This window comes from Cyprinodon tularosa, unplaced genomic scaffold, assembly GCF_016077235.1.
Source record: "Cyprinodon tularosa strain WSP-4 unplaced genomic scaffold, ASM1607723v1 ctg73, whole genome shotgun sequence".
NCBI lineage: Eukaryota > Metazoa > Chordata > Actinopteri > Cyprinodontiformes > Cyprinodontidae > Cyprinodon > Cyprinodon tularosa.
In genome coordinates, this window is record NW_024039485.1 from 410376 (window position 1) to 437618 (window position 27243).

General features: G+C 37.9%; 1 protein-coding gene across 1 annotated transcript in view; it reads right to left on the reverse strand.

Annotated features, from left to right (window-relative positions):
- Positions 1-3189: 3189 nt before the first annotated feature.
- The window catches only part of fhod3b (formin homology 2 domain containing 3b), a 134663-nt gene continuing 110609 nt past the window's right edge, over positions 3190-27243 (reverse strand). Inside the window, 17 exon segments of the mRNA XM_038269560.1 lie at positions 3190-4564; positions 4692-4853; positions 6461-6647; positions 8259-8451; positions 9404-9594; positions 9674-9835; positions 10605-10724; positions 10949-11131; positions 11586-11744; positions 14228-15105; positions 16308-16817; positions 17204-17397; positions 18804-18854; positions 19192-19326; positions 19449-19500; positions 19503-19555; positions 20264-20323. Of these exon segments, the coding sequence (XP_038125488.1) occupies positions 4482-4564; positions 4692-4853; positions 6461-6647; positions 8259-8451; positions 9404-9594; positions 9674-9835; positions 10605-10724; positions 10949-11131; positions 11586-11744; positions 14228-15105; positions 16308-16817; positions 17204-17397; positions 18804-18854; positions 19192-19326; positions 19449-19500; positions 19503-19555; positions 20264-20323 (3373 nt within the window). The 3' untranslated portion in view covers positions 3190-4481.

Consider the following 27243-nt stretch of genomic DNA (forward strand, 5'->3'; position numbering starts at 1 on the left):
AGCAACAGTCTTTGCTTCCCATTAAGGATCTAATGCTAGAAATACAACAGTTAGTTTACACCTCATTTATGTACCCAACATCTTATATTGGCTTTAGCTTTCAATCCTCTAAATACTAATTAGCCTTATAGCTTGTGTACTTCCTTCCACTCTGCCCTCTATACGTGAGTTATTGTGGCTAACCTTTGAATGGACAGTGCTAATGACTCCTGGAAAACTTTCAGATCAGCAATCTACCGTAAGGTGTCATACGGCATGTTGGTTTAAAAAACTAATGTCTTGGATGTACTCTTCGTTTTCTAAGACTCAAAATTGGGGGATTTTTAAGAGCTGTAAGCCATTACACAAACTCCAAAAGTGAGTTTCACCTTTTGAGCTCAATTATTAAAATAAATACATTTTGTTTTTAAATATATTTTAATTAACTGAGATGTTGCAATGTAAGTCTAAGGTGCAAAATAAATTCCAGTATATTATATTGCTGGTGTAATTTTCTGAGGAAAATGAGAAAAAAAACTTGAGTATTCATACAGAGAATTGGGTTACATCAAGTAAAAACTAGTATATGTGTGCTCTGCAAGTGCTGCATTAAAAAACATTTTGAGTTTATAGATGGAACTTAGTTTTACATCATTAACAATATCTGTGTTTATGTCACTGCTCCCATTGTATTCTAATTTTTTATCGTTTTTATTAATACTGTACTGTGCAAAAATCTTAAACCACCCCTCACTTCACTCTATTTTTTTTTTACAAATTTTAAATGTCTGCAAACTGGTAGAAAATTACAGATTAGGCAAATAACATTTCTTACAAGCTCAACATGTGATACTTTGCAAGAATGGTTCAGACTATATTTTGCAGGTAAAATCTGCTTACTTCAACCTCTATGAAGAACAATGTTAAATGCTTTCTGTTTTAAATAAACATTGCATTAAACCTTGGATAATGTAGGCTACAGGCTATTGTAGACATATTACAGTGGAGATGAGGAAAACACATGACCGATAGAAAATACCTAAAGGAGTGAACACATTATAGTATATACACATTTAAAGGCTGTGCTATTGATTTTGAATGCTTCCATAACCAGTTTGTGTTTCCAGCTGGAGATTTTAGCTTTGCTGGTAACTAACATCCTTTTATGCAGATGATAAAACACTGTCAGCTTGATGCGCTCTGGCTGTGAAAAAGCAGTAGAGAGCAAAGCTTTAAGCATCTCGTTGAGAGCATGGTGGAATGTTGGGAGCATCTTGGAAATTTCAAAGTAAATGTAAAAACCTAAAGGGGAATTAGAGAACACAGAGGTTCCTTAATGCTTTGGTAGAGAGCTAATTGCTAACACTAGATGCTCAATATTTTTTTTAAATGTATTTGTTAAAAACTAAAGATCAATTTTTTTTTAGATTGTTTTAGAAACTGGTCAAACAACCCTGGTTTGTGCGTTACTATAGTGGTTTAGTAAAAACAAAAACAACAAAAATATCTGATCCAGTCTAGAACATGGAAATAGAACAACAGCAAATGTTTCCAAGGACAAACTTCTGAGAACCTGGAAAACTAATGTAGACTGAGGTCTAATAAAAAAAAAAAAAAAAAATCTAGTTTTGATTCAAACAAAAATATATATTTAAGGAAATGAGGGATGACTCCAGATTTTCACAGTGTACTTATAGAGCAAACAAATACCTAAATATTTTCTAAAGGGCAAAGCGAGGTCTCCTATGTCATTTAAACTACAGACAGTTATGGTCAATATAGGTCCTTCTCAAAATATTAGCATATTGTGATAAAGTTAATTATTTTCCATAATGTAATGATAAAACTTGAACATTCATATATTTTAGATTCATTGCACACTAGCAGAAATATTTCAGGTCTTTTATTGTCTTAATACGGATGATTTTGGCATACATACTCATGAAAACCCAAAATTCCTATCTCACAAAATTAGCATATCATGAAAAGGGTCTCTAAACGAGCTATGCACCTAATCACCTGAATCAACAAATTAACTCTAAACACCTGCAAATGATTCCTGAGGCCTTTAAAACTCCCAGCCTGGTTCATCACTCAAAACTCCATTCATGGGTAAGACTGCCGACCTGACTGCTGTCCAGAAGGCCATCATTGACGCCATCAAGCAAGAGGGGATGACACAGAAAGATATTTCTGAACTAATAGGCTGTTCCCAGAGTGCTGAAACAAGGCACCACAGTGGGAAGGAAAAAGTGAAACCGCTGCACAACAAGAAGAGGTGACCGGACCCTGAACAAGATTGTGGCGAAGGGACAATTCTAGACCTTGGGGGACCTGCGGAAGCTGTGGACTGAGTCTGGAGTAGAAACATCCAGAGCCACCGTGCACAGGCGTGTGCAGGAAATGGGCTACAGGCGCCGCATTTCCCAGGTAGAGCCACTTTTGAACCAGAAACAGCAGCAGAGGCACCTGACCTGGGCTACATAGAAGCAGCACTGGACTGTTGCTCAGTTTTACTTGTTATTTGGAAATCAAGGTGCCAGAGTCTGGAGGAAGACTGGGGAGAAGGAAATGCCAGAAGTCCAGTGTCAAGTAACCACAGTCAGTGATGGTCTGGGGTGCCATGTCAGCTGCTGGTGTTGGTCCACTGTGTTTTATCAAGGGCAGGGTCAATGCAGCGAGCTATCAGGAGATTTTGGAGCACTTCATGCTTCCATCTGGTGAAAAGCTTTATGGAGATGAAGATTTCATTTTTTAGCACGACCTGGCACCTGCTCACAGTGCCAAAACCACTGGTAAATGGTTTACTGACCATGGTATCACTGTGCTCAATTGGCCTGCCAACTCTCCTGACCTGAACCCCATACAGAATCTGTGGGATATTGTGAAGAAAAAGTTGAGACGCAAAACTCAACACTGTGGATGAGCTAAAGGCCGCTATCGAAGCATCCTGGGCCTCCATAACACTTTAGCTGACGCCACGCTGCAATAAAGCAGTCATTTCTGCAAAAGGATTGCCGACCAAGTATTGCGTGTATAACTGTACATAATTATTTGAAGGTTGACTTTGTTTTTTTGTATTAAGATAACTTTTCTTTTATTGTTCGGGTGAAATATGCTAATTTTGTGAGATAGGAATTTTGGGTTTTCATGAGCTGTATGCCAAAATCATCCGTATTAAGACAATAAAAGACATGAAATCATCACATCAGTTAGTGTGCAATTAATCTAAAATATATGAATGTTCAAGTTTTATCTTTACATTATGGAAAATAATTAACTTTATCACAATATGCTAATATTTTGAGGACCTGTACATTACATTGTCCTTTCTTAAATAGTTACATGTGCAGAAAGCTAAATGAGACACTAAATGTTCAAACCAACATGAAGCCGTAGAAATTAAATACCCCTAATGTAGCCAAAAAGCTACTTTATTATGATGGGTTTAAAAACTGATTAATGCTAAAATTATCTTCTCATACACAGGCTGCACATCTGTAGAAACAAGGTTATCACATATCCCTGAAAGCATCTTAATAAATAACTGTCTGCAAGGCACTGAAATGTGCAGCTCATAGTTTCTATAAAATGCAAATTTAGAAAGAGTTCGAACTGCTCCTGCCTTCCATGAATGCTTGCAGCTCTTTAGTTTTAATTTAAGAATTGATCAAACAATGCAACACTGAACGTTTTGTCTCCTCACAATCTTCAAAAATACATCTACACTATTAAATTCCTTCTTTATCTTTAAACTACATCTGCCTTATTCTATCCAATTTTGTGATGTTAAAAGTGTGCTACTTCTGAATAGCTGGCACATTGATGAGCACATAGTCAGATTCAGATGTCAGAGTGGTTCATCAGTGTCAAAAATCTCACATTCCAATGATAGCCAAACTTTTACATCCAGTGCAAAATGTTCCTTATTTAAGCACCTTTTCGGACCAAAATTAAACATAAAATAACCCCAGTAGTATACAACAAAATAACCATCTGCACCAAGCCATCTATTCAATAGATGAAATGTCATTCAGCTCAGCTATGTCGTTTAACCCCCAGTGCACAGTAATTTTAAGGGTTCAAGATTTGCACCACGTTCAGCCTTTTGTGTCCAAAGGTAGGCTGCAGTGGTTGAAGCACGTGCACTGGCAGCCTCAAGCACACAAAGCAAGACACAAACCTTAGTGGGCATTTGTATGCAGGATGACGGCGGTAAAGCCTTGCAAAAGCACTTGTTCTGTGTTCATCTGGCGAAAGCCAAGCTTAGTGGTTTCATTGCAAAGCTGTTTTTCCTGCCCACAGGTTTAAGAATAAGATCTCCTCAGCGATTTTTCCCTTTTTCTCATATCACAGTATGTAAACCAAACAACTTCATCCCAGCTTGCAGGTGGTTGGAGGCAAGAAAGGGGTGGATCTCCAGTCTGGATTGGAGGGGGGTGTGTGTGAGGCAGTGAAAGGGCCAACAGTTGTCCTAATGTCCAGCAGAATCCTCATCTTTCTCACACCTGAAGCTCAGAACCACTGGACAAGCCGAGGGCATTGGCCTCCTCTGTCGTCAAGCCACTCTTTAGAGTCCTCCTTACTGTTTGATCAAGTGAGTAAAAAAAAAAAAAAAAAAAAAAAAGAGAAGGTGGATTACTGTGATGAATAAATGCAACAGAAACATTTTTTTTTTCTTAAATAATTTTGAGCATGTCTTCAAGACCCACATGATTTCCTGTTTAGCCGGGATCGCCTCCTCTCACGAGGTAGTGTCCTCTGACTGGGCCCCTGAGTGGCTGATCGAACAATCCTCTCCATGATCTCATCAGCTGTGTCATCTGTACAGCTTATAGGGTCATCACTAGCAGAACACCATGGAGCAACGCGCGCTGAAACAAGCACAGCAAATCAAATTCTGCGTTACTGGACAGAACACACATAAGCCATGACGTTATCAGTTTTATTTTATGAATGAAGTTTTAAGATCATAATTGGTAACAAAAGGTGTGTGACATTGACATTTAAGAACACTGGGGGGGAATAATAGCAATGGAAATTAAGGGTGCTAAATTAGGGGACATATTGCTTGCTTTTAAATGTGAAAGCAGATCTGCTCCTAGCTTCTTTAAACAGTTTCTTTCTGCATCGATACAGTTTGCACAAGTTAGTATGAAATCTTTTGCATGCTTCTAAGGAAACACCTCTTTAAATTCAGGTATACTACTATAAGCACATAAAGGACTCTTACAAATTAGAGCTACATACAGCAGATTGTGAGAAAATAAAACCTGTCAAAGCAGCGGAACAAAGCAGATGGAGGAAAATACAAAAAAGTCTGCAAAAAATATAGGTCAGGACTCTTACTGAAGGTAAAAATTATGTTCTCTGATTTTTTTCTGATATTGAAGTTAATAATTGAGTTTTCGACTGTTAGTGCTTGATTAAAAAACCCAATTTTGACTAAATAAAGAAATTGATGTGATTTTTTTCCCCCATCGACTGATCTAATGGGTTCTCTTGACAAAAAGTGAAATGAACTTGACATATATTACGTCTTTATGGCACACCAAGTGAAGTATTTAATCTAATTTGTGTCCTTTATTTTTTTAATGCTTAAACAAAATAAAAACCCAGAAATCTAACAAAAGTGGATTTCTCAAAAGAATATTAATTTCTTTTAATTCATTACTTGGTTGGGCCTCATTTTGCTTAAATTACTGCATGCATGCGGCCTGGCATGGAGGCGTTCAGCAACAGGTTGCATTGATAGTGGCCTTGAGGTCATCTGTTTTATTGGCTTTGATATCCTCCTCTTGACAATACCCTATTGATTCTCTAAGGCCAGACCAGTTTCTTGTGCAACTATACCAGCCTTTGTTATCTTGGACATTTTGGGGGTGTGAAAATAAAATCAACATTTAGCTCGTCAGCAAAAGGAACCCAACACCAACAGATGACATGGAGGTCTTAACCTTCACTGCCATTAGAAACTATAACTGGACTTCAAATTGTGTGGATTCTCTGCCTCCTTCATTTAGACTCTGGGGCCTTAATGTTGAGATGAAATCCAAACTTTACTCATCAGAAAATAGAACTTTGGGCCACTGAGCATGAATAAAGTTGTTTTTTTCTTTACCCAGGGTAAGATGCTTGTAGCTTATCCTCCTAATTGTCATTCATCCTGGTGATATGTTTACGCAAGGCCATCCTACATGCTCATCCCCATTTTCCCTTACCGGTGGCAAGTCTGACATATGCTAACAGTAACTTTTAAACAGAGCGTGCATAAGAAGAAATATTTGGACAAGTTGGATGAAAACTGTCTGATAAAGGTGTTAAAAATCATCATCATTTATCATCAATCATTCATTATTACTAAGACGTGATAATATCTCCAGTGTTTCAGGATGCTGTGAAAGGTAGAACTATTCTGGGGCTTGTTTATAGTTCCATAAAACTGGATATTTATGTTATATAGTAGCATTATCTGACTGACCTCTGAGGCTGCCGCCTCTGGTGCGACCTCGCAGCCCGGGCACAGTGGATGTGCTGCTCTCTCCATCTTTCAGACCAGTTTTTAACACAGCCTTCATGTTTTCATGCTCTGCTGCATCGTCAGCGCTCTGGATACCCTGAGCCTGGCTCTCCTGTGCATCTGAAGAAGCCCCTCCAAATTTACCGCTCTGCAAAAGTATGAAGGAAGAGTTAAAACATTCTAAAAAATTATCTTTGTTTTCCTGTTCTTATTTTTTAACAGTCTTTCCCACACCTAAACAAGCACAGTTGGTTATTTTTAAGAATCTGAGACACACAATACATTTATCACAGATTTATTTCCATGACTGTTTCCCTCAAAATATATATTTTTCTACCATTAAGTATAATTAACTTCTTAAGGTTAGATTCACTCAGCACTCAAAGCGGCATCATGTTTCATATTCATGCATTTTCACCGTTAGTCCCTCTAAGACTTACAAACACCTCATGATTTGTTTAGACCCTTTGAACAAAACAGTTATTTCAAAATGCAGCCTTGCATGTTGTTCAGTGTTAGTGCAAACGGAGGGCTCTCAGATTAATGCCTATGCATGCATACATGTGTACTTCCCTACCTCACTGTCATCGTCATCCTCACTCTAATAAAAAAAGGCAAAATAAGCACTGATAACAAGCATGGCCTTCTACTGTAACATTTTGAAAAAGAAGATCACATCTGCTAGTGCCTAATTATAGATTTGTGTCTGCAGTAAACAGGATGTTAAGCTAACAGGCATTTATCAACAATAATCACATAAAGTATCTTGGAAAAGTAGATTTTGTCATATTTTTGGATGTTACAACCACAAATTTCAATGGTTTTTACATGGGTTTAATATATGATGTACCAATGCAGTGTAGCATACACTTCTGAAGTGGATGTACGCTGTAAAATGTTTTTTTAGGACATGAAGTGAAGTCTGGTATACCTCAGCAAAATTCAGTGCAACCGACTGCCTTTCAAATGGTCACCTTTCTTCCAAGTGTTTGATTTAATCCCAGTATAAAAACAATTATGTGCATTTATATTGCATTCATATTATTAAAAACAAAAAAGAAGATATGAACATTTTTTATTTTTTTGTTGTATAGATGCATGTATGAATAACATTAGTATATTTAGGTTTTGCAAGCTTATTTAGAAATGATATGCAAATTTAACACCTTCCATCACACAGGAATGTCCAATTATTCTTGATATCCAAAATATAAAATTACAATATTTTCCATCTTCATTTGTGCAAAAAAAAAAAAAAAAAGAAAAAAAAAAGAGTCTGCCAGCAAAGCTTTTGGATCATAGCTAAGGTGTGGCCCCATGCTATTTCTCCTTTAGGGAAAACCACAGGTTTGAAGTTTCACACAGTGATTAAATGAAGTGTCCTTAAAAAAGAAAAGGGTCCCCTCTCTGTGGCGGAGCGTGGATTCCTCTGTCAGCAGCCGGCTCCCTGGGGCTTAGGGGATTTTAATCACACAGCGAGCTGTTAGCTCTGGCCTGTTCTCAGCCTGCAGTAGACACAGAAGCGGATCCACTCCACACAACTCCCTGATTGTTTTTACTGTAACTTATACACGTGAGCAAAGAGGAAGCTAGGCAGACGTCTTTGGAAATGAAACCCACCACATCTACCAAAAAATGGAGCCAGATTTCTTAAGATTAGAGATAGAACTCCTGCCAATGGGTTGTTAACACTGTTTCATGGAACTGCAGAGGCGCGAATTAAAACAAGGACAGTGATAGAATAATGAACAAGCCTTACATCTGTTATCATTTTCCCCCTGGTCTTGTTTCTTTCTCTGTGGTTGGCCCTCTTCTGTTTCTGCTGCAGCACACGCTCTCTCGTCGTGCGGTACTCCAGGGCGAATTCACTCAGGATCTTGCTAAAGCGATGTATGCTGACCTCTCTTACCGCATAGATCGGATGGCCCAAGAATAACAAAAAGGCGTGAAACCTGCAGATGTGTACAGAGGCAAAAGAGACATACATTATTGTTTTTTCTATTTATGTTAAACTTAGATTTTTTTTTTTATGAGACTGGCAACATACTGTAAATGTGAAAGAGGAAGATTTAGGTTGGAGAAAATGGTCCCTGGGATGCTTTTTTGGAAGTGTTTCCATAAATGATTATTATGCAATATTCTTGGTTTGAAATCATTTTGGGTCCCCTTTTAACAGGCACAGGCTAACTTTAAGGGTCACACAAATTTTCAGCTGAGGAGGGAGAACCTGTTGACAGGATACCACAAAAAAGGCCTAAATTGAAGGCACCCATGCCTTCTAAAAGTTTTTCTAAAAATATTTCAACACCTATCCAGGATAGAGGTTAAAACACACCGTGTTTGTCTGGTGACCTGTACAAGGTCTGTTTTTAAGCTCATGGAGGCCCGTTCTCCTAGGCACGTACCAACTTAGATGCAAATCAGTGAGCCATCCATCATTCTCCAGGGTCATTAGAGTCACCTGGGAGATTCCACATGCTTAGAAACAGCAGGACTTCAACATGTTTCTCTAGTTCAAACAACCAGAATTAACAAAAGCTCCTGGATAGATTTCAAAACATTTAAAAAAAAGCTCAGCTAAAGTCTGGTTGCCTTTAATTGAAGCCTGTTTTTTTTGGTTGCCAGGACCCAGATGACTGAGAATTTGCACAGGCATATAAACAGGATAACTGTTAAAATCAAAATTGCCCATGGTCCTTAAAACCAAAGTGTGGCGTGTGTTTTAACTCAGGTACTCTGATTAAAAAGTTTTTTTTACTGCCTTTTATTGAAAGTAACAGGCCCTTTAACATTATCACCTTAAATACAAACTTTGAAAAACATGTAGGCCTATTATAATTTTACTACTTTTCTTTAGTTTTCAGAAGAAATGAAAGAAAATAAAAAGACTTCATTCCGGCATACCTGTTGATTATTCTGCGATGCACTATTTTCAGAATTATAATTCTCTCTGCGCAGTCTTTGAGGAAATCAGACATTTTTTGCTTCAACGCTGGCTTCATCTCATGTTTTGCAATAACTTTAAGGTAGTCCCATGATGCTTTGCACCTGCGCTCCATCTGGGCCAAATTATCTTGAAGCTGGTCGAAATCCACCTGAGAATGATATTAAAAACCAGTAAGGAGTCTTTTCAGAGGACATGGAACATCTGAGAGGACATGATGTGTTTTTAACCTTGGTCAAGCGGGTGATGGCTCCTATCTCAGAGTAGAGGTCGGTGCTGTCTGGAAACTTCTCCACCACTATGGAGCAGGCGTGGTGCAACAGGGACTGCTTATGAATCGTGTCCTTCACTTCCGGGACTTTCTCCAAGTAGCTCAGCTCAAAGCCTTTGGCCTGCAGACACGTTAAAAACACACAAAACATACTGAGAATGTAAAAGGAAACAGTTCGTTGAAATCACAAAGCTGGATCACTTCAAGCTGATTGAAGTTAATTCCTTTCTGGCAAAGTAAGAAATAAGAGGTTGAACGGCAAATCATAGATTATCAGACTGAATCAAAAACTCCAATCTGTTTAAGCGACTGTTCTCCCCTCACAACAAGCAGAAAAGGTTCCAGAACGCATCAAGAAAGACATAATCCTAGCAGGATCTCCCTTGTTCTTTTGCCAGCTATAAATGGTTTACTGCAAAAATATAAATGCAGCCATTATTTACGGGAAACTGCTCATTTTGATGTTGATGACTTATGTTTCCCCTTGTGGATGTTTGCCTTTGTTTATCCCAGAGGCGCACACATGTAGATGCACTCACACTGAGGTGGAGAAAGGGCCACAGGAACAAAGAAAAAGCCAACTTTGGGACAAAGCAGGAGCAGAAACGACTTATGGAGTTCACACACAGGCAACCAAGATAAAGATGAACATAAAAAAAAAAAACTTGCCCTCCCCTTATTTTCTCCTCAGCTTATAGAGCCACACTCAAAAGAAGCTGCAGTTGGGCAGTAGGCCCATTCACACAGACTGGAGTTATTCCTGCCAAAATATTGGGTTTGACTGGAAATATAGGGGAAGAAAATGCTAACAGAAGATAAGGATAACATACAAAGGGAAAACAAAACAAAACTAAGAATATCAGAGACATATCTCAGATTGTTTTTCTTACATTTGATCCATTGAGGAAGTTACCAATGGCCAGCAGGGTGGTCAGGATGTATCTGAGGGTTTTGTTTTTTTCAAGTTGATCCATTCCTTCTTTCAGGTCCTGCAGTGGCTCTGCCACTTCCTGAAAGGGCAAAAACAAAAGATGATCATAAGCATATGATCCTTTCATTTCTGCTCCCTATCTTGGAATGAAGAAGAAAGGCTTTTTAAAATGACAAATATATATATTGTCAGACAAATAGCTTGAAAAAATATGCAAAAAAAATCCCTAAACCTCTTCTTATGTAACAACATGAGTGCCTCTTTCATCTGCCCCTGATTAGTGGGAGCAGGAATGTACCTGACCTTCTCAATAAGCTCGTAGTCCATCTTGAAGGCCCACAGCTGCAGTCGCGCTGACAGCTCTGTGATGGAGGAGAGGGTGAGCAGGAACTGCTCAGCGCTGCCCAACGGGACATCAGGGTTCATCAGCTGAGCCTCCTGGATCCTCTGCTTCTCCTCCTCCGTTGGGATCATTGTGAGGATTTTCTAGAATGGAGAAGATATACATAAAATGTGTCCCTGTGTGTCTGATTTTTAGACATATAATTATATTCAGAATTCTTTAAGTTGATTCCTGTTTTTGTAATTTTTTAACGTCTGAACTTTTTCTCTGCTTTTGTTGTATCATTGAAAATACCTCTAGGGAGAGAAAAAAAGGTGGAGGAATCTTTCCATCCCTAAACTCAGCCTATGAAGTATCAAATCAAAGAGGCTTTACTGTAACCTGCAACCATGAAGCTCTGCAGATACCAGATGGTTTTTGAGATGAACTCAAAATAACCCTTTATCTTTATAAATGTAGAAAAAAAGATTATATCTACACAACTAATGCAACAGATTATCACATAGTACTTAAGACATTACAACTTTGTTCAGATTAGACCCATATACGCTATGCTCAAACCTCATACTAGTCCAGATATAATTATCTTAAGCTCACCTCAATGCCTTCCTTGTTCAGTGCGTACTCATCAAAGTTGAGAATAGCTGTCTTGATTGTGCGAGGAGGAGGTAAGACAGTTAATCCAATATTTATGGCGTTGCTGCGCTTTGAGTCGAGGACGATGATTTCTTGTCGTTTGCCTTCAGCTGATGGTTTCTAGGAGAGGCCAAAGGAAGAAGAAAACTGTGTGAAAAGGCACCTGGTAAAATCCCCCTATTGCTCATTACAAATGGTCCATTTCCATCATTCTAGTTTCAATGATCTATCAAAGTCTTATCAACCTTTTTCTACTAACGATGGTATAAAAAAAGTACGATTTAAAGGCAGGTGCCTTAATTACTCACCATAAAAGGTTTGATTGACTGTTTTCTTCCTTTTCTGACTGAAATTATTTTTGTCATTTGCTTAATTATATAGGAAATTCAAAATTAAATGAATCTTGATAATTATTGTAATATTTATTTCTCTCTTCAAACAAATATATAGCAGTTTATGTTAAAGCGTTATTTTCAACTTTTTATGTCATTTATCCTAAATTTTGCAAAACAAAACAGATGCGTTAGATGAATGAAAAGTAAGAAAGCCGACAGAACCTGGTTCTATAAGAATAAACATACTTAATTGGTCGGCAAAGCACCTTTTGATTTAAATTCTTGGGTTTATGCTTCCTATCAACCTGAAATAAATGTTGTGCTGGAAGGAAGCAATTTTTATTGTTTGCCTATTTGCATCCTGTAGATAAAAACAGTTAACAGAAACGTTAGAAAGAAATCATTGAGGAAAAATGTGTTGGTGTGCCTGCCTGGTGTAGCTAGATATGACCTTTTGGCCACAGTTTCATATCGTCATTTAAAAATCTTAGCACACATCTCAGCTTGATTGAATAAAACTGAAAAAAAAAAAATATATAAATTATGTGGAATTACTCTTCAATTACACAAAAATCTCCACATACCTTGTATTATTATTTTGTCGCTTTGTGACCAAAGTTCTCCCGAAACTGATATAATTTCAACACCCAAACATTAACTTCAACACAACAGAATTCACATTAGTGGTTTTCTGTTATCAACATTGAAAATAAAATATGTAAGACTGGATGTAAGATGAAAAAAACTGAATAAATCTGAATGGAACCATATCAATAAATATTCCTATTTTTTCTGAACTATTGAACATTAAGGGTGGCATAATGAGCCACTAGCCACTGGTCCCATTACTTTGTGCTGTGCCCCAGCATTATTAATAGAAATATATTTTGAATGGCAGATTAAAGAATGTGAAGGTCCTTAAAAATGAATGATTTCTCATCTCTTCACATTTCATCCTCATATATTTAAAGTCTTCCCTTTATTCATAACTTAAATGCAAACCGTGGACTTTGTGAAGCATATTAGTTATTTTAAATGATTCATCAGGCCAATATGCAGCACTTGACACTATCAATGTTATGAGCGGGGTTCCCCCCTTTAAATACCAACTATGCAAGTTGGGAGAAGACGGACCATTATCAGCAAGGTCATGTGACCATGGCTTTAACCATAGGCTCTAATATAGCCTTCGAGCTAAGGCTTTTGCTCTACTATTTTTCCCACCTGCTCTACTACTGGTCATGGCTAAGGCAAGAAAAAAAGTTTAAACTTTCTGAGGACGCTAAACAGAGAAAACATGAAAGGGATTGTGCCAGAGGAAAACAAAAGTCTATCTTGGAAAGCAGTTTATTCGTTAGCGCAGGCTGAAAGAAGAAGCCGGATGTAAAACTGCTTGTCTTTTCTCAACTTTATTATTAGACTGGTAAGTCAACACTTTGCATCTTGTGTACAGTTATATATCTTTGTTATTATTTTCAATGTTTAGTAGAAGCAAAATGCAGGCAGTTACAGGTGTAGCGCCCCCAGTAGCCAAAAGTTACACTGTGTGCCTTTAAATACATAGCTACTTGCCAACTTTCCCAATTTACGCAGGAAACTCCCGATTTTTTATGTTATCATCAACCTTAGTCCTGATCAGCAGTCTCTCAAACTAATTTAGTCAAGGAAAAAAAATAACCTTATGGGAGATATATGTCACAGTATCAGTATCTCTGTTGTTATCAAATTAAACAATTTGTATGTGAAGTTAGAATTTTGAATATGTTTTCTTATTTTGATTGCATGAATTTGAAGTTTAGTGGCTGTAACCATGTTTCTTCATGGCAACAGCCAACTAATCCAGCAGTCAGTGGTTCACTCTTATTCATTTGATCTACAATACTGCATACTAAATGCATTGTAGCGTAAATGTCTTATTACTGCTCATCTGATCCACCAACTCCTTCCTCTATTTAAGCTGCTTACTTCCAGTTATCAGGGCCAGATTATTATTGTTCTATTGTGCCAGTGGAAATTCTTTTAGCATACCTTGGTGTTTTTGATTTCCTGATCCTGACCTATACGACACCTATAAAAGGCATCTTAATGTCTGTAAAAATCTGGCTAATAATATTCAACCCAAAAATCAAATGATCATCACTGCAGGATTTTTATTGTATTCCCTAAAGATGTGGCTTACCTGATTTGAATACAGCATAGCACCAGTCTGATATTTCCAACTGTATGTTTCCAGGGAAATGAAACCGATTAATGATGACATAAGATTACCTTTGTGACGGACAGCTCCTTGGATTTGGTCTCAAACAGCTGCTCCAGCTTGGATGTATCCAGTTTAACCGGCTCCAGGTTGGACCACAGGGACTCCTTACAGAACTTGTGATTTTTACGCTGCCAGTCCACAGGCCGTACCTCATTCCAGAAGAGACGGATAGTCTTCTTCTTCTGGAACCGAGGGGCTTCTCCTCTACCCAGATGAGGAGAAGGTGGCGGTAGGGGAGCCATAAATGGAGGAGGTGGGGGCATCATTCTGCCAGGAAAGGGTGGGGGTGGGGGGCATCCGAACAAAGGTGGAGGTGGTGGGAGGGTGGAACTGCATGGTGGAGGTGGTGAAGCCATCAGTGTCTCCATATCTAAAATGTCCATATCGTCCTCCTCTCTAAGATCCGTAAAGTCCATTTCTTTGATTCGCAGCTCCCTGGGAGATGCCATCAGCTGATCCCAGATATGATCTGACTCCTTCTTAGGGGCTGAACCAGATGATTTGTCTATCTGCGGTTGCTCTTTAGGAGCCTCTATCTCTAGCGTAGACGATAGACCTTTAACTAAATCCCCAAACCTCTCCGCCACGGTTCTGACACTGCCATGGTTGTCCAGCTGTTCCACCTCCAATCTTTTAACATTGTCTTCTCTGGCCTGTCTGTTCGCTTCCAGTGTGGAGATCCGGGTTGCCAAACTGGTCACAGAATCACTAGCGTCTGTCTCCCTCTCACACTTACACCTTTCCTTCTCTGACTCCACAACCTCTCCGCCATCCTCAGAGACAGCCTTCTGGGCATAGAGCATGTCCAGCATAAAGCGCTTGTTGTTGAGAATCTTCTTGCACTGGTCGGTCACATCTGCCTCCTTTAGACACTGATGCCATTGGCCTGTTAATAGAAAACAAAAGTCTACTGCTTTAGAATGTTCATACCGAACAAAGTTATGTTTTGTTATCGTTGGGATATTTCGTTGTTTGTGGAGAGTCAGGGGAAAAAAGCAACCCTTGGTGAATTTACTTGAAAGAGTCAGGTTTTGGGAAGTGGACTCGACAAACGATAGTCTAATCAGGGCTTACAGACTCAGAAAAAATGACGTACGTTGAGGCTCATCACACTGCTAAGCAGAATTATCACTGGAAATCATGTGGCAAAGTAGGGAAGCTTGTATTTTTAAGAATGTCTGAAGTTTGTCTTAATTTTTTAGTTGATTATGGAGGCTGACTGTAAGATGTAGCGGTCTGCTCACGCGCTCTTTGTTTTCTGAGAACCGTGCCAGAACTGAACCGCGCTGAGGCTTACTGATGAACTAGTACCATGTCAGCGCAGTTCGGTTGTGTTTGGCGCAGTCCGGGTAAGTTGCAACTGCAATTTACACCCAACAGTTATCTCCGTTACCGTGCTCGGACCGATTTGGCACGGTTTCAAAATGGTAGTGCAAATGGGGGTAGAGTGAAAAAATGCAAATCTTCTTTTAGAAGGTAAGCTTGTATGAGCAATGCAAACAGCGTTTTAAACAGAGCGTGCGCAAGAAGAAATGGGCTCGTGCATGCTCTCGCATGTGTTTAATAGACATTCCCTCTCAGGAGTGGGTACGGGTTATGCATGAGCTTTTTATTTTAAGTGGAGAGGTTTTTTCAAAAATTTGTGAAAATCCTCCACTATACCTTTAAGTACAGTGTAAAAACTCATCTAAATAGTAACAAATACTATTAGAGGCCGCAAATACTTTAGACGTGGCTGGAGGTTCATCCTAAAGGAGGACCTTGATCCTAAGTAAACAGATCCTCAGGTTTATTATTGAGATATCAAGGCCTGCCATTCTCATATCGCTGAGAACTGTCAGACAGGAAGCATTATGGGCTTCTAACATGGGTCCAATACATTCATGCTCTGTATGCTAGTTATTTAAATAAGTAAAAGGTGTTTTTAATCTTTTTATCTGATGTTTTTCTGATATGGAGATCTAGTTTACATTAACAAAACATTAAATTCAATACAACAAAATATGAAAATGTTGAAAGGGTATGAATACTGTTTCATGAGCACAAGCAATAACATTCAAGCCAAGGTGAATCAAGGTTCAGCTTTACCTGATTCAGCCTCTTTTGCTGGCTTCTGCTCCCGCTCCTCCCTTTCTAAGGTGCTGCTTGTGGAAGAGATGCTGGATGCAGAGCAATTGTCCTTTTCGTTCACTTCCTCGTTCTGTCTCTCTTTCTCACTCAGAACCACACCCTCCTCCACCTCCCCATCTGCATGCTTCACTTTCTCCTCTGACTCCACTACTACATTCACATCCTGCTCTCCAACCTCTGCTGCATCAGTTGTCCCTGCTGCATCCGCTCCAACCTCATCAACAATCTGCTCCTGCTTTTTAAGCATCTCCTGCTTTGGTTTCTCTTCATTCTCCTTCTCTGCCTGCTCCTTCACATCCAGCTGTGCTAGGTCATTGTTGCCATTCTTTATATCAGCAACATTCCCTGCCTCTGTCTTTGTCTCAGTCCTGTCTAATTGTTGGGGAGGTACTGACGTTGAGAATTCAGGCACTGAACTTTTGGTTCTGCTCTGTCGGAAAAGGTTTGGTCTTGAGATGCATTCTGTTCCTGAAAGAAAATATAATGAAGAGCAAATATTTGCATAACATAGTTTTTTATTTAACTTGAATATCAATTTTTTGATTCAAACTTAAAAAAAACACCACTTATTTTAGAAAAATTAAACAAAAAAAGTATTTTATTTTATAACAGTAAACTGTTAAATACATTTCTTTTATGATCTTGTTTTTAGACTTTACTTGGACCTCTCCACAAGTTGATACAGTGTCAATCACACCTTTACCCACTACACTACATGTATTTCCTGAGTCATTATCATTACTATTGTAACATTATAAACACACTGTGTTGTGCAGCAACATTTGGTATTTCCCCAACATTCTTGAGTACTAAGGGTTAAGAAATAGCAAAATACATGAAAAAAGACTTTTTACCCAATGTTGTCTTCTCTGGAGCCATGGCTGTGGCTCCCTGTGAGATGGAGGGTGAGGCTGTTGAACATCGTGATACTGAGCGGACGCTTGGAGTTGGACTCAAACACAGAGTGATCTCTGTTCGTCCTCTTGTTGGCACCCGAGGGCGCTCCCGCTCACTCTCCTCTGCAGTCGACCTCTCCACAGCCTTGTACCTATGGAAGCAGAATTAAGACTTTAGAGGTCTCTGCAAAACTGCAGTGTTATATCAAGCTCTGATTATCCTCCCTCTGCAATTAGATTCAGCAAATTGGTGGATATTTGCCCTCAGATGACTTAATTGCAATTCCCCAAAATAATATCCAGTGCCTCCAAATGTTTTCAGATTTCCAATTTATGATTTATATGCTGTAATACACCAGTGCTGCAAAAGCCTAAGAAATTTGGTGAATAACATTAGTGAAGAAACTGCATAATAAAGACCAAGAAATGCAAAAAACAGGTGAGGGAGAAAGTTTAGGTTTAAAAGAGGGCAAGATTATAAAGCAGCCTGAAAGTCTGTTCACAGAACATTGTATTTTTTACTGTATTTTCACTTCACTATAAACTTGCCCACTAAATTTTTTGAAAAAACTGGAAACTTAAATATATAAGCTACACCGGGCTATAAGTCGCTGATATCTACTGAACTGTCTCCCACCAAACCTGTAGGGCGAACTCTACATAATGCCCCTGGTGAAGGGATGAAGAAGAAGAATGCTAGCTTAGTTTGGCGTTTAGAAAAAATTCACAGAAAAGCTGCACCTTCTTATAAACCGCAGGTTCAAAGTCTGAGAAAAAAAAGTAACGGCTTATAGTCTGGAATATACAGTACTCACTCAACAGATACTAGGCTTTATGAAAAAGCTTCCAGGAAAGCAAATATTTTAAGGATACTTTGTTCAAAACAGGCCAACATTGAACCATTAGGACAAAATTTACAACAATACACATTACCCTGAACATAACATCCCTACAGTGGAATATAGTGGTGGTAGGTTCATGCTACGGGGATCTTTTTCTTCAGCAGTGGGCTATTTCACAAAAAAAAAAAAAAACAGGGAAACATTTCTCTCCCTATGTATGTAAAGTTTTTTTTTTTTTTGTAGTGAAAAAAAAAAAAAAAAAAAAAAAAACAGTTTCTGTAATTGCCCCAGGCACAGAGCAAAACTGCTATTTCTAAAAGTAATGACTAAATTTAGTGTTTTTTAGGTCAGGTAATTATTTTAAATGAGAGGTTTTCAGGGAAACTGGCAAATTAAAAATGTCCAGAAAGAAAGACATTGCTGGAAATATGAGAGCCTTACATAACATTGATTATATCAGCAAATATCAGCCATTTATGCTGTCTCATTCCAGGGAAAATTACATAAAAATGGGGCCATAATCCCATTAATAAGAGGCTGAAATGATGACAAATGATATCCACATATTTTTAAGGTACCGTAAAGGAATATTTGACTGCTACCTGCTAATGTTGGGTTTCTTTATTAGGCCTTCTTCCACATATTTCAGCAGGATGTCTAATTTCACAGGGTTTCGATCAGGAGATTAAAAACACAGAAAAAAAAAATTAACTGACCTTTCCTCCCTGGCTTGTCTTAATTCTTCCCTCTTTTCCAAATGGTCATGACTGAAACAAAAGAAACTAAGATAAAAAAGGCAAAAATATCACTTGTAAAATGTTTATATTTTGAAAGTTAACCTAAAGGATGTAAACTGCTCTGATGTAGAAGCTCGGACATAAGATGCACAAAAGGCTATCATATGACATGTAAGGACAACATATGTCATTGAGGAGTCCTCCTGTCATGTTTCAGTCAGTGTTATGATCCTCGTAAAAAACCTGGCTTGCCTCAAGCTCAGGGAAGATTTATAACCATCTCACTTAAGCTGTGATCAGAAACACAGCAGCCAATGTAACACAGAGACGGCATGGGTTTTTATCTAGCTTGCAAGGTGAAACTAACCTCAATCGATTCCTCTCTTCTCTTTCAATCCGCTGCAGACGCTCCTCTCTTTCCTGACGTCTCTTCTCTCTCTCCAGAGCAAGAGATTCTTGGTGCTGCCTGAATGAAGACGTTAGCAAGCTCCCAATAGCAGTTCTGCTTTTAAAAATGTTAAGAAAAGGAAAATATGTCAAGGAATTATTTAAAACTTATTAGTTGGATTTTGTTTTGTCTGTTGATGCTTAATCTAAGACAATGAAAGTTGTAAATATGTTCACCTTTCAGGCTTGGAGTCAGGTGTGGATGGGGCTGAATTACTGAGCCTGTGGATGGTGACCTCGGAGTCTGATGTCTGCCAGGGAAGGTAGTGCCATTAGCGTTTAATGTGGAAAACAACAAGAAAAAATCACTTATACTGGGATTTTTCAAGTCCAAAGTCAGCACAGGAAGGTTTAGGGCTTTTAAAGCTTTTCTTTGTGGAAAAAGCTTTATGAAAATACGGATTTGATTTTTATCAGGACTTGGCATTTGTCCACACTGCCAGAAGTACAAACACCTGCTCTAATCAACATTGTAAAGTTTTTAATTGGTCAACATTCTGGTCTGAATCTATGGAGTATTGTCAACAGGAAGAAAAGAGAAACCACATCCTACAACGAGGAAAAAGTGATGTCTGTTATGAAAGCAACACTGGGCTTCCTGAACACACGTCATGCAAAAGGAGCCCTGATTGAATACTGAGTGCATTACTATACAGCTCATGGACAAACTTTACACAAAGCCGATTATCTCTGCCTTAAAAGTCATTTGGTCTGTTTTATGTCAGCTGAAGTGTAGGTTTTCATTAGCTGTAAAACATGATTATCACCATTAACAAAAAAAGCAATATTAAGTAGCCAGATGAATCACCAGGATTACTTTTGCATTTATTATGTGAAATGAATACAGATTTAAAGGATATCCTGATTTATTGAGATGCTGATGTTCAGATATTTGTTGAGCCACATATTTTAGAGTTTTAGTTATCAAATCAAGAAAGAAATGACATCTGCATTTCTGTACAGGGCTGTTAAACATGACCTTTTGATCTTACCTCTCAGCCCAGCAGGGCTTTCTAGCTGAGTAAGCTGTAGAAAGTGATGCCTCTGTCAGACTGAATACGAAAGCAACGGACAAAGAACAGTAAGTCAGAGAGAGGGAAAGAGAAATAGATGAACCGTTAATCGTACAGTTTAGCTTATTAGAAAACATGCAGATTCTAGAGTGCTTAATGACCAAAAGAGCAAAACTTAGGCGAGCACATCTTTATTTGTGGATTAAGTCAGTGTGCTTCTTAGAAAGCATAAACAACACAGTACATTATGTGAGACGTGCAAATTAAATGCAAAATATGAATCTCAATTTAACTGTATTTTTTCAACATGTTTTAATATAGAGTGATTTTAGCTGTATCATTATGAATAAATATATTAAAAAAATACTTGTTTTTTCTGCTGGATTAATTTTCATACAACCTTTAAAAATAAACAATATTTATTTGTCAAAAAAAAAAAAAAGTCAGAGATGCACAAAATGATTTCCTGCTAACCAGAATCGGTCATTGTTCGGTTCTGACTGCTAATAGTCTGGTGAGAAACTGAGAAATTCAACCTTTTTTCTGATCAGTAAATACACATTTGTAAAAGCAGCACCAGTTCACAACATTCCTCTGTGTGGATGATACTGCTAAGTGAAGACTCAAAGGTTTCAGGGTAATGTTTAAAAATACAGTACAAAAAACTGTACTTAACCTTTTCTAACTGTATCTTATATTTCTAATACAACATACTGAAGAGGGTTTAAAGTGTTAACTTTTGAAATATTTTGTCTTTCTCTTTAAAAGCTTGTAGATATCTGTTCTAGACCCACTACTCTTCTTAGATTGCAGCATTAGGTAGCTCCTAGTTCTGCAATAATCAACCCAGTCTCATGGGAAAATGTACCCCCACTACGTTGGTCCACACTGCAAAACGTAGTGGAGGTACATTAATGGCCATTTTTTTGTGGTACTGTTACGTTTCTTCTGCCTATACGTTTTCTATTGTTTTACGTCCTAGTCACGTGACTTTCAAGATTCCAGCTGGGAGAAGAAAAGAATATATATAGATGGCCGACATTCGCTCATTTTTTTGTGGAAAGATTAATAACTTGAGTTTGTTTTTGCATTAAAATGAGTTTTGATTACATTTCTAGTGAGAAATGTATAGTTTGTTGCCAGAATATTTACTCAGGGAATGTACATATTCACTTGCTTGTTCGTTTCTTGCAAAGATTTTTCAAGATAATGTGAAACTGTAACATTTTGGTATAAACATGGCTGAGATTTCTCTAACTTTTAGTGGGAAAATCAATAATTTCAATCAGTTTCTGCATTTAAATGGGTTTTGATTACATTTATAGCGAGAAGTGTAGGGTTTATTTACATAATATTTACTTAGTGAACATACATAATCACCCGCTTGCTAGTCTTTGCTACGGTTTTTCGGATCTCGTCAGGATTATGTGAAATTGCAACGTTTTGGCTGCTACCCATCGCCTAGCATTTAGCTGCCGCCCCGATTCAACTATGAATTCTTTGTGATTTAACTCCATCTGACGGATCAAACCCTCGCCACTGCGGCTTTGTGTCTGAGGTTGATTTTCAGATCAATGCATTACGTCGTGGCATACGGGAGAAACTAATTAAACTAGTTAAAAAAAAGGATCATGGGTTAAGATCGGAGGTGTTTTATTTGGAAATCTACCGGATCCTTTGTGCAATTAACTTCCTGTTTGGTGCGATCTCATTGATGGATTTTGACTAGATTTTGACCAAAGAGGAACTAAAAAAAAAAATAAAAAACAATTTAAATACACAACCAGCATATCTGGAATCAATGACAGAGAGCATACATAATCACCCGCTTGCTAGTCTTTGCTACGGTTTTTCGGATCTCGTCAGGATTATGTGAAATTGCAACGTTTTGGCTGCTACCCATCGCCTAGCATTTAGCTGCCGCCCCGATTCAACATTGAATTCTTTGTGATTTAACTCCATCTGACGGATCAAACCCTCGCCACTGCGTGCGTTGCGTCTGAGGTGGATTTTCAGATCAATGCATTACGTCGTGGCATACGGGAGAAACTAATTAAACTAGTTAAAAAAAGGATCATGGGTTAAGATCGGATGTGTTTTATTTGGAAATCTACCGGATCCTTTGTGCAATTAACTTCCTGTTTGGTGCGATCTCATTGATGGGTTTTGACCAGATTTTGACCAAAGAGGAACTAAAAAAAAAACAAAAAACAATTTAAATACACAACCAGCATATCTGGAATCAGTGACAGAGAGCGACTGGGACCAGAAGTTTATTAATTTCTCCCCACTGATTTCCATTCAAAATGTTTTCGATCCCACCGGGCTCTAGGGAAGGGGCGGGCATACCGCCACCTACTGTTCATGAGTGTGTAGCAACATTGTTTTACATCTATTAAATTCTATTTTTTAATTTTGTATTCTGAAGATAAATAAATAATGCTTTCCTTAATCTATAAATATCTTTTATATTTCCTTTATTTCCCAATAATCCTTTAAGACTCCATTCTTGGCCTGTCCTCTTTTCAATTTCTTCCTTTCAGGTTCATATGTTTTGCAGTTCATCAATACATCTGCATTTTCTATCTCTCCACATCCTTCACATTTATCATTATTTTTCCTCCCTATTAAGTATAAATTGTCATTTAAATAAGTATGACCTACTCTTAATCTGATCATTATTATTTCTTCCCTTCGGTTTCTCTCATTAATATTTCTATTTAATACTGACTTTTGTACTTTATATAACCTTCTTCATTTTTATCTTCATTCCACCTTTTTTTTTTGCCATTTTTCAATTTCTTTCCTCTTAATAAATGATTTTCTTTCCCCTTTCCCTAAAGGAATTGTAATTGTTATTGCCTCCTCTAATTGCTAATTTGTCTACTACTACTACATTTTCCCACTTTGACCTTTTAAGGTTAGCATACCAAAGCGTTAGCGTGACCAAAAGCTGACACCAAAAATAAAGCAATCGATTATGTACAACAATATGCTACATTTAATGAAGACTAATACAGATTTTACTCCCTTATAAGAGTTTAGTTTTAGGTTTTATAGGGGAGAGTTTGTATCGGCAGTCATCTGGGAATCTTTTATGTATTTACTGGTAAAGAATATGCTGATGAAGGTTCTCAGTCATCCAGGTCAAAGTCATTCCGTAAAAATTTTTTTTGATATTTTTTCCGGTAGATTTCCAAATAAATGGGACGGTAGATTTCCAAATAAATGTTTTTGATATTTTTTGAATTTTTACGGAATACTGGTAAAGAACAACCTCTCAACCAATTTAATGTAAATGTTGCGTCGAACCAGAAAGTTATTTGAAGAGCATAGATGCATAAATATGTGCATAGCTTTAACAAGGGCCTCATGAAGGTCTGTTCTGTTATTCTCTTTTGGAGAATATAGACATTGTGGGCATTCATTTCCCTGATAAGCTGGTGAAGATTCTTAGACATCCAGGTCATAATCATTCCAAAAAAAAAAAAAAAAAAAAAAACTTTGGACTTTGTTTTTCAAGTTTGAAGACTTCCCATTCAGGACGTTTTTCAATTCAAAATTACAGTAGCCCAACAAATCCTTGTTTTGGCTAAGAAAATATGCAAATCGAACCTGATGCCTGATCCCAATAGCTTGACTCTGAACCGAATTTGATCCCTATTACTTTTTGGCCACATGCACATTATTGTACTGCCTGGTCAACCCTAAGAAAATGTTCTGGAACTGCCACTGAACTGACACCCAATGCATGGAGGGTAACCCAAAAAGGGCCATTGTTAGAGAAACTGGGTGCCTACAAAGTGCTGTTTTCAAGCTAATTAATGGAAAGTTAGCTGGAATGAAAAGTAGACAAATAACAATTACAATTCCTTTAGGGAAAGGGGAAGGAAAATCATTTATTAAGAGGAAAGAAATTGAAAAATGGCAAACAAAAAAGGTGGAATGAAGATAAAAATGAAGAAGGTTATATAAAGTACAAAAGTCAGTATTAAATAGAAATATTAATGAGAGAAACCGAAGGGAAGAAATAATAATGATCAGATTAAGAGTAGGTCATACTTATTTAAATGACTAATTTATACTTAATAGGGAGGAAAAATAATGATAAATGTGAAGGATGTGGAGAGATAGAAAATATAGAACACGTATTGATGAACTTTAAAACATCTGGACCTGAAAGGAAGAAATTGAAAAGAGGACAGGCCAAGAATGGAGTCTTAAAGGATTATTGGGAAATAAAGGAAATATAAAAGATATTTATAGATTAAGGAAAGCATTATTTATTTATCTTCAGAATACAAAATTAAAAAAATAGAATTTAATAGATGTAAAACAATGTTGCTACACACTCATGAACAGTAGGTGGCGGTATGCCCGCCCCTTCCCTAGAGCCCGGTGGGATCGAAAACATTTTGAATGGAAATCAGTGGGGAGAAATTGATAAACTTCTGGTCCCAGTCGCTCTCTGTCACTGATTCCAGATATGCTGGTTGTGTATTTAAATTGTTTTTTGTTTTTTTTAGTTCCTCTTTGGTCAAAATCTGGTCAAAATCCATCAATGAGATCGCACCAAACAGGAAGTTAATTGCACAAAGGATCCGGTAGATTTCCAAATAAAATACATCCGATTTTAACCCATGATCCTTTTTTTAAACTAGTTTAATTAGTTTCTCCCGTATGCCAAGACGTAATGCATTGATCTGAAAATCAACCTCAGACGCAACACACGCAGTGGCGAGGGTTTGATCCGTCAGATGGAGTTAAATCACAAAGAATTCAATGTTGAATCGGGGCGGCAGCTAAATGCTAGGCGATGGGTAGCAGCCAAAACGTTGCAATTTCACATAATCCTGACGAGATTCGAAAAACCGTAGCAAAAACTAGCAAGCGGGTGATTATGTATGCTCTCTGTCATTGATTCCAGATATGCTGGTTGTGTATTTAAATTGTTTTTTATTTTTTTTTTAGTTCCTCTTTGGTCAAAATCTGGTCAAAACCCATCAATGAGATCGCACCAAACAGGAAGTTAATTGCACAAAGGATCCGGTAGATTTCCAAATAAAACACCTCCGATCTTAACCCATGATCCTTTTTTTTAACTAGTTTAATTAGTTTCTCCCGTATGCCACGACGTAATGCATTGATCTGAAAATCAACCTCAGACGCAACGCCGCAGTGGCGAGGGTTTGATCCGTCAGATGGAGTTAAATCACAAAGAATTCATAGTTGAATCGGGGCGGCAGCTAAATGCTAGGCGATGGGTAGCAGCCTAAACGTTGCAATTTCACATAATCCTGACGAGATCCGAAAAACCGTAGCAAAAACTAGCAAGCGGGTGATTATGTATGTTCACTAAGTAAATATTATGTAAATAAACCCTACACTTCTCGCTATAAATGTAATCAAAAACCCATTTAAATGCAGAAACTGATTGAAATTATTGATTTTCCCACTAAAAGTTAGAGAAATCTCAGCCATGTTTATACAAAAATGTTACAGTTTCACATTATCTTGAAAAATCTTTGCAAGAAACGAACAAGCAAGTGAATATGTACATTCCCTGAGTAAATATTCTGGCAACAAACTATACATTTCTCACTAGAAATGTAATCAAAACTCATTTTAATGCAAAAACAAACTCAAGTTATTAATCTTTCCACAAAAAAATGAGCGAATGTCGGCCATCTATATATATTTTTTTCTTCTCCCAGCTGGAATCTTGAAAGTCACGTGACTAGGACGTAAAACAATAGAAAACGTATAGGCAGAAGAAACGTAACAGTACCACAAAAAAATGGCCATTAATGTACCTCCACTACGTTTTGCAGTGTGGACCAACGTAGTGGGGGTACATTTTCCCATGAGACTGGGTTGCAATAATTGCTAATAATACTTATTTTTTATGCAGTTGTAAGTTTATAAAACCTTAAGAGTGGAAACCCTTAAAGTCAGTGGTAGAGTCCATTTAGACCATAGAAAATGGAATAAAAATCTGTACCGATCAGGAAAGACCTAAATATTACTTTGATAATTAAAATATCACCTTTGAATTTACAAGGACCAATAGAAACCCTCATACTTGGAAGAGACCGCAGAAAAGAAAATAAGTCTAACGCTGTGGCTCACATCTGCTTGGAGTTTGATGTAAGCAAACCCAAATGAGTTCAACATTTTTTATCTGGCAACTATCAAACAGGCTGGGAACTAATACAGTATATCTGCAATGTAACTGATCTAAGATTTAAAGTGCTAAACTGAAAGTTTCAATCAAACCTAAACTGAAATTAGACGTGCTTTTATGCTTTCTGAAGTTTCAGTGGTAGGAACAAAAGCTACCGTGGTGATATTCCTCCAAATGAGTAATGAGCCAACTGTAATCCAAGTCCTTCATCAAACCTAAAGAACACCTGAGTCTGCTTTATCTCAAGGAATGAAGGGACAGAAAAAAAGTTCAAAGCTGACTAATACTGAGCATATGCGAAGCCTGTTCTAACTACAGCACCAGACAAGAAAACGGTGGCAGAGAGGAACACACCAAGGACTAAAGGTCCTCTTTTTAGGTGCGACGGACACAGGAGATGCTGTCCTGGTCTTGATGCTTAGAATGTCTCTCTGCCCTTCCAGGTCACTGCCATTAAGGAGGAGGTTGGTCATACACTTAAAGTTCAAACACATGTTAGGAGTGCCTGCTACATCTGGAGCCACACTAGGAGGACAAAATAGAAGAAAGTAGGAGTCCAGAGAAGGAGTAAGGTATTCAGACAGGGTAGATGCTACGAGGGGAAAACAGAGGCAACTGAATCCCTGAAATACCTGTAAGAGCCCTGCATAGGGGGCTCAGAGTCTGGTTGGCTTTCATCATCTGCCTCATCCTCCTCATCCTCCTCCTCTTCTTCCTCTTCCTCTTCTCTGTGATTAGAGGAGGGGGCCGAGGGATGAACGGATGAAAGGGAGGA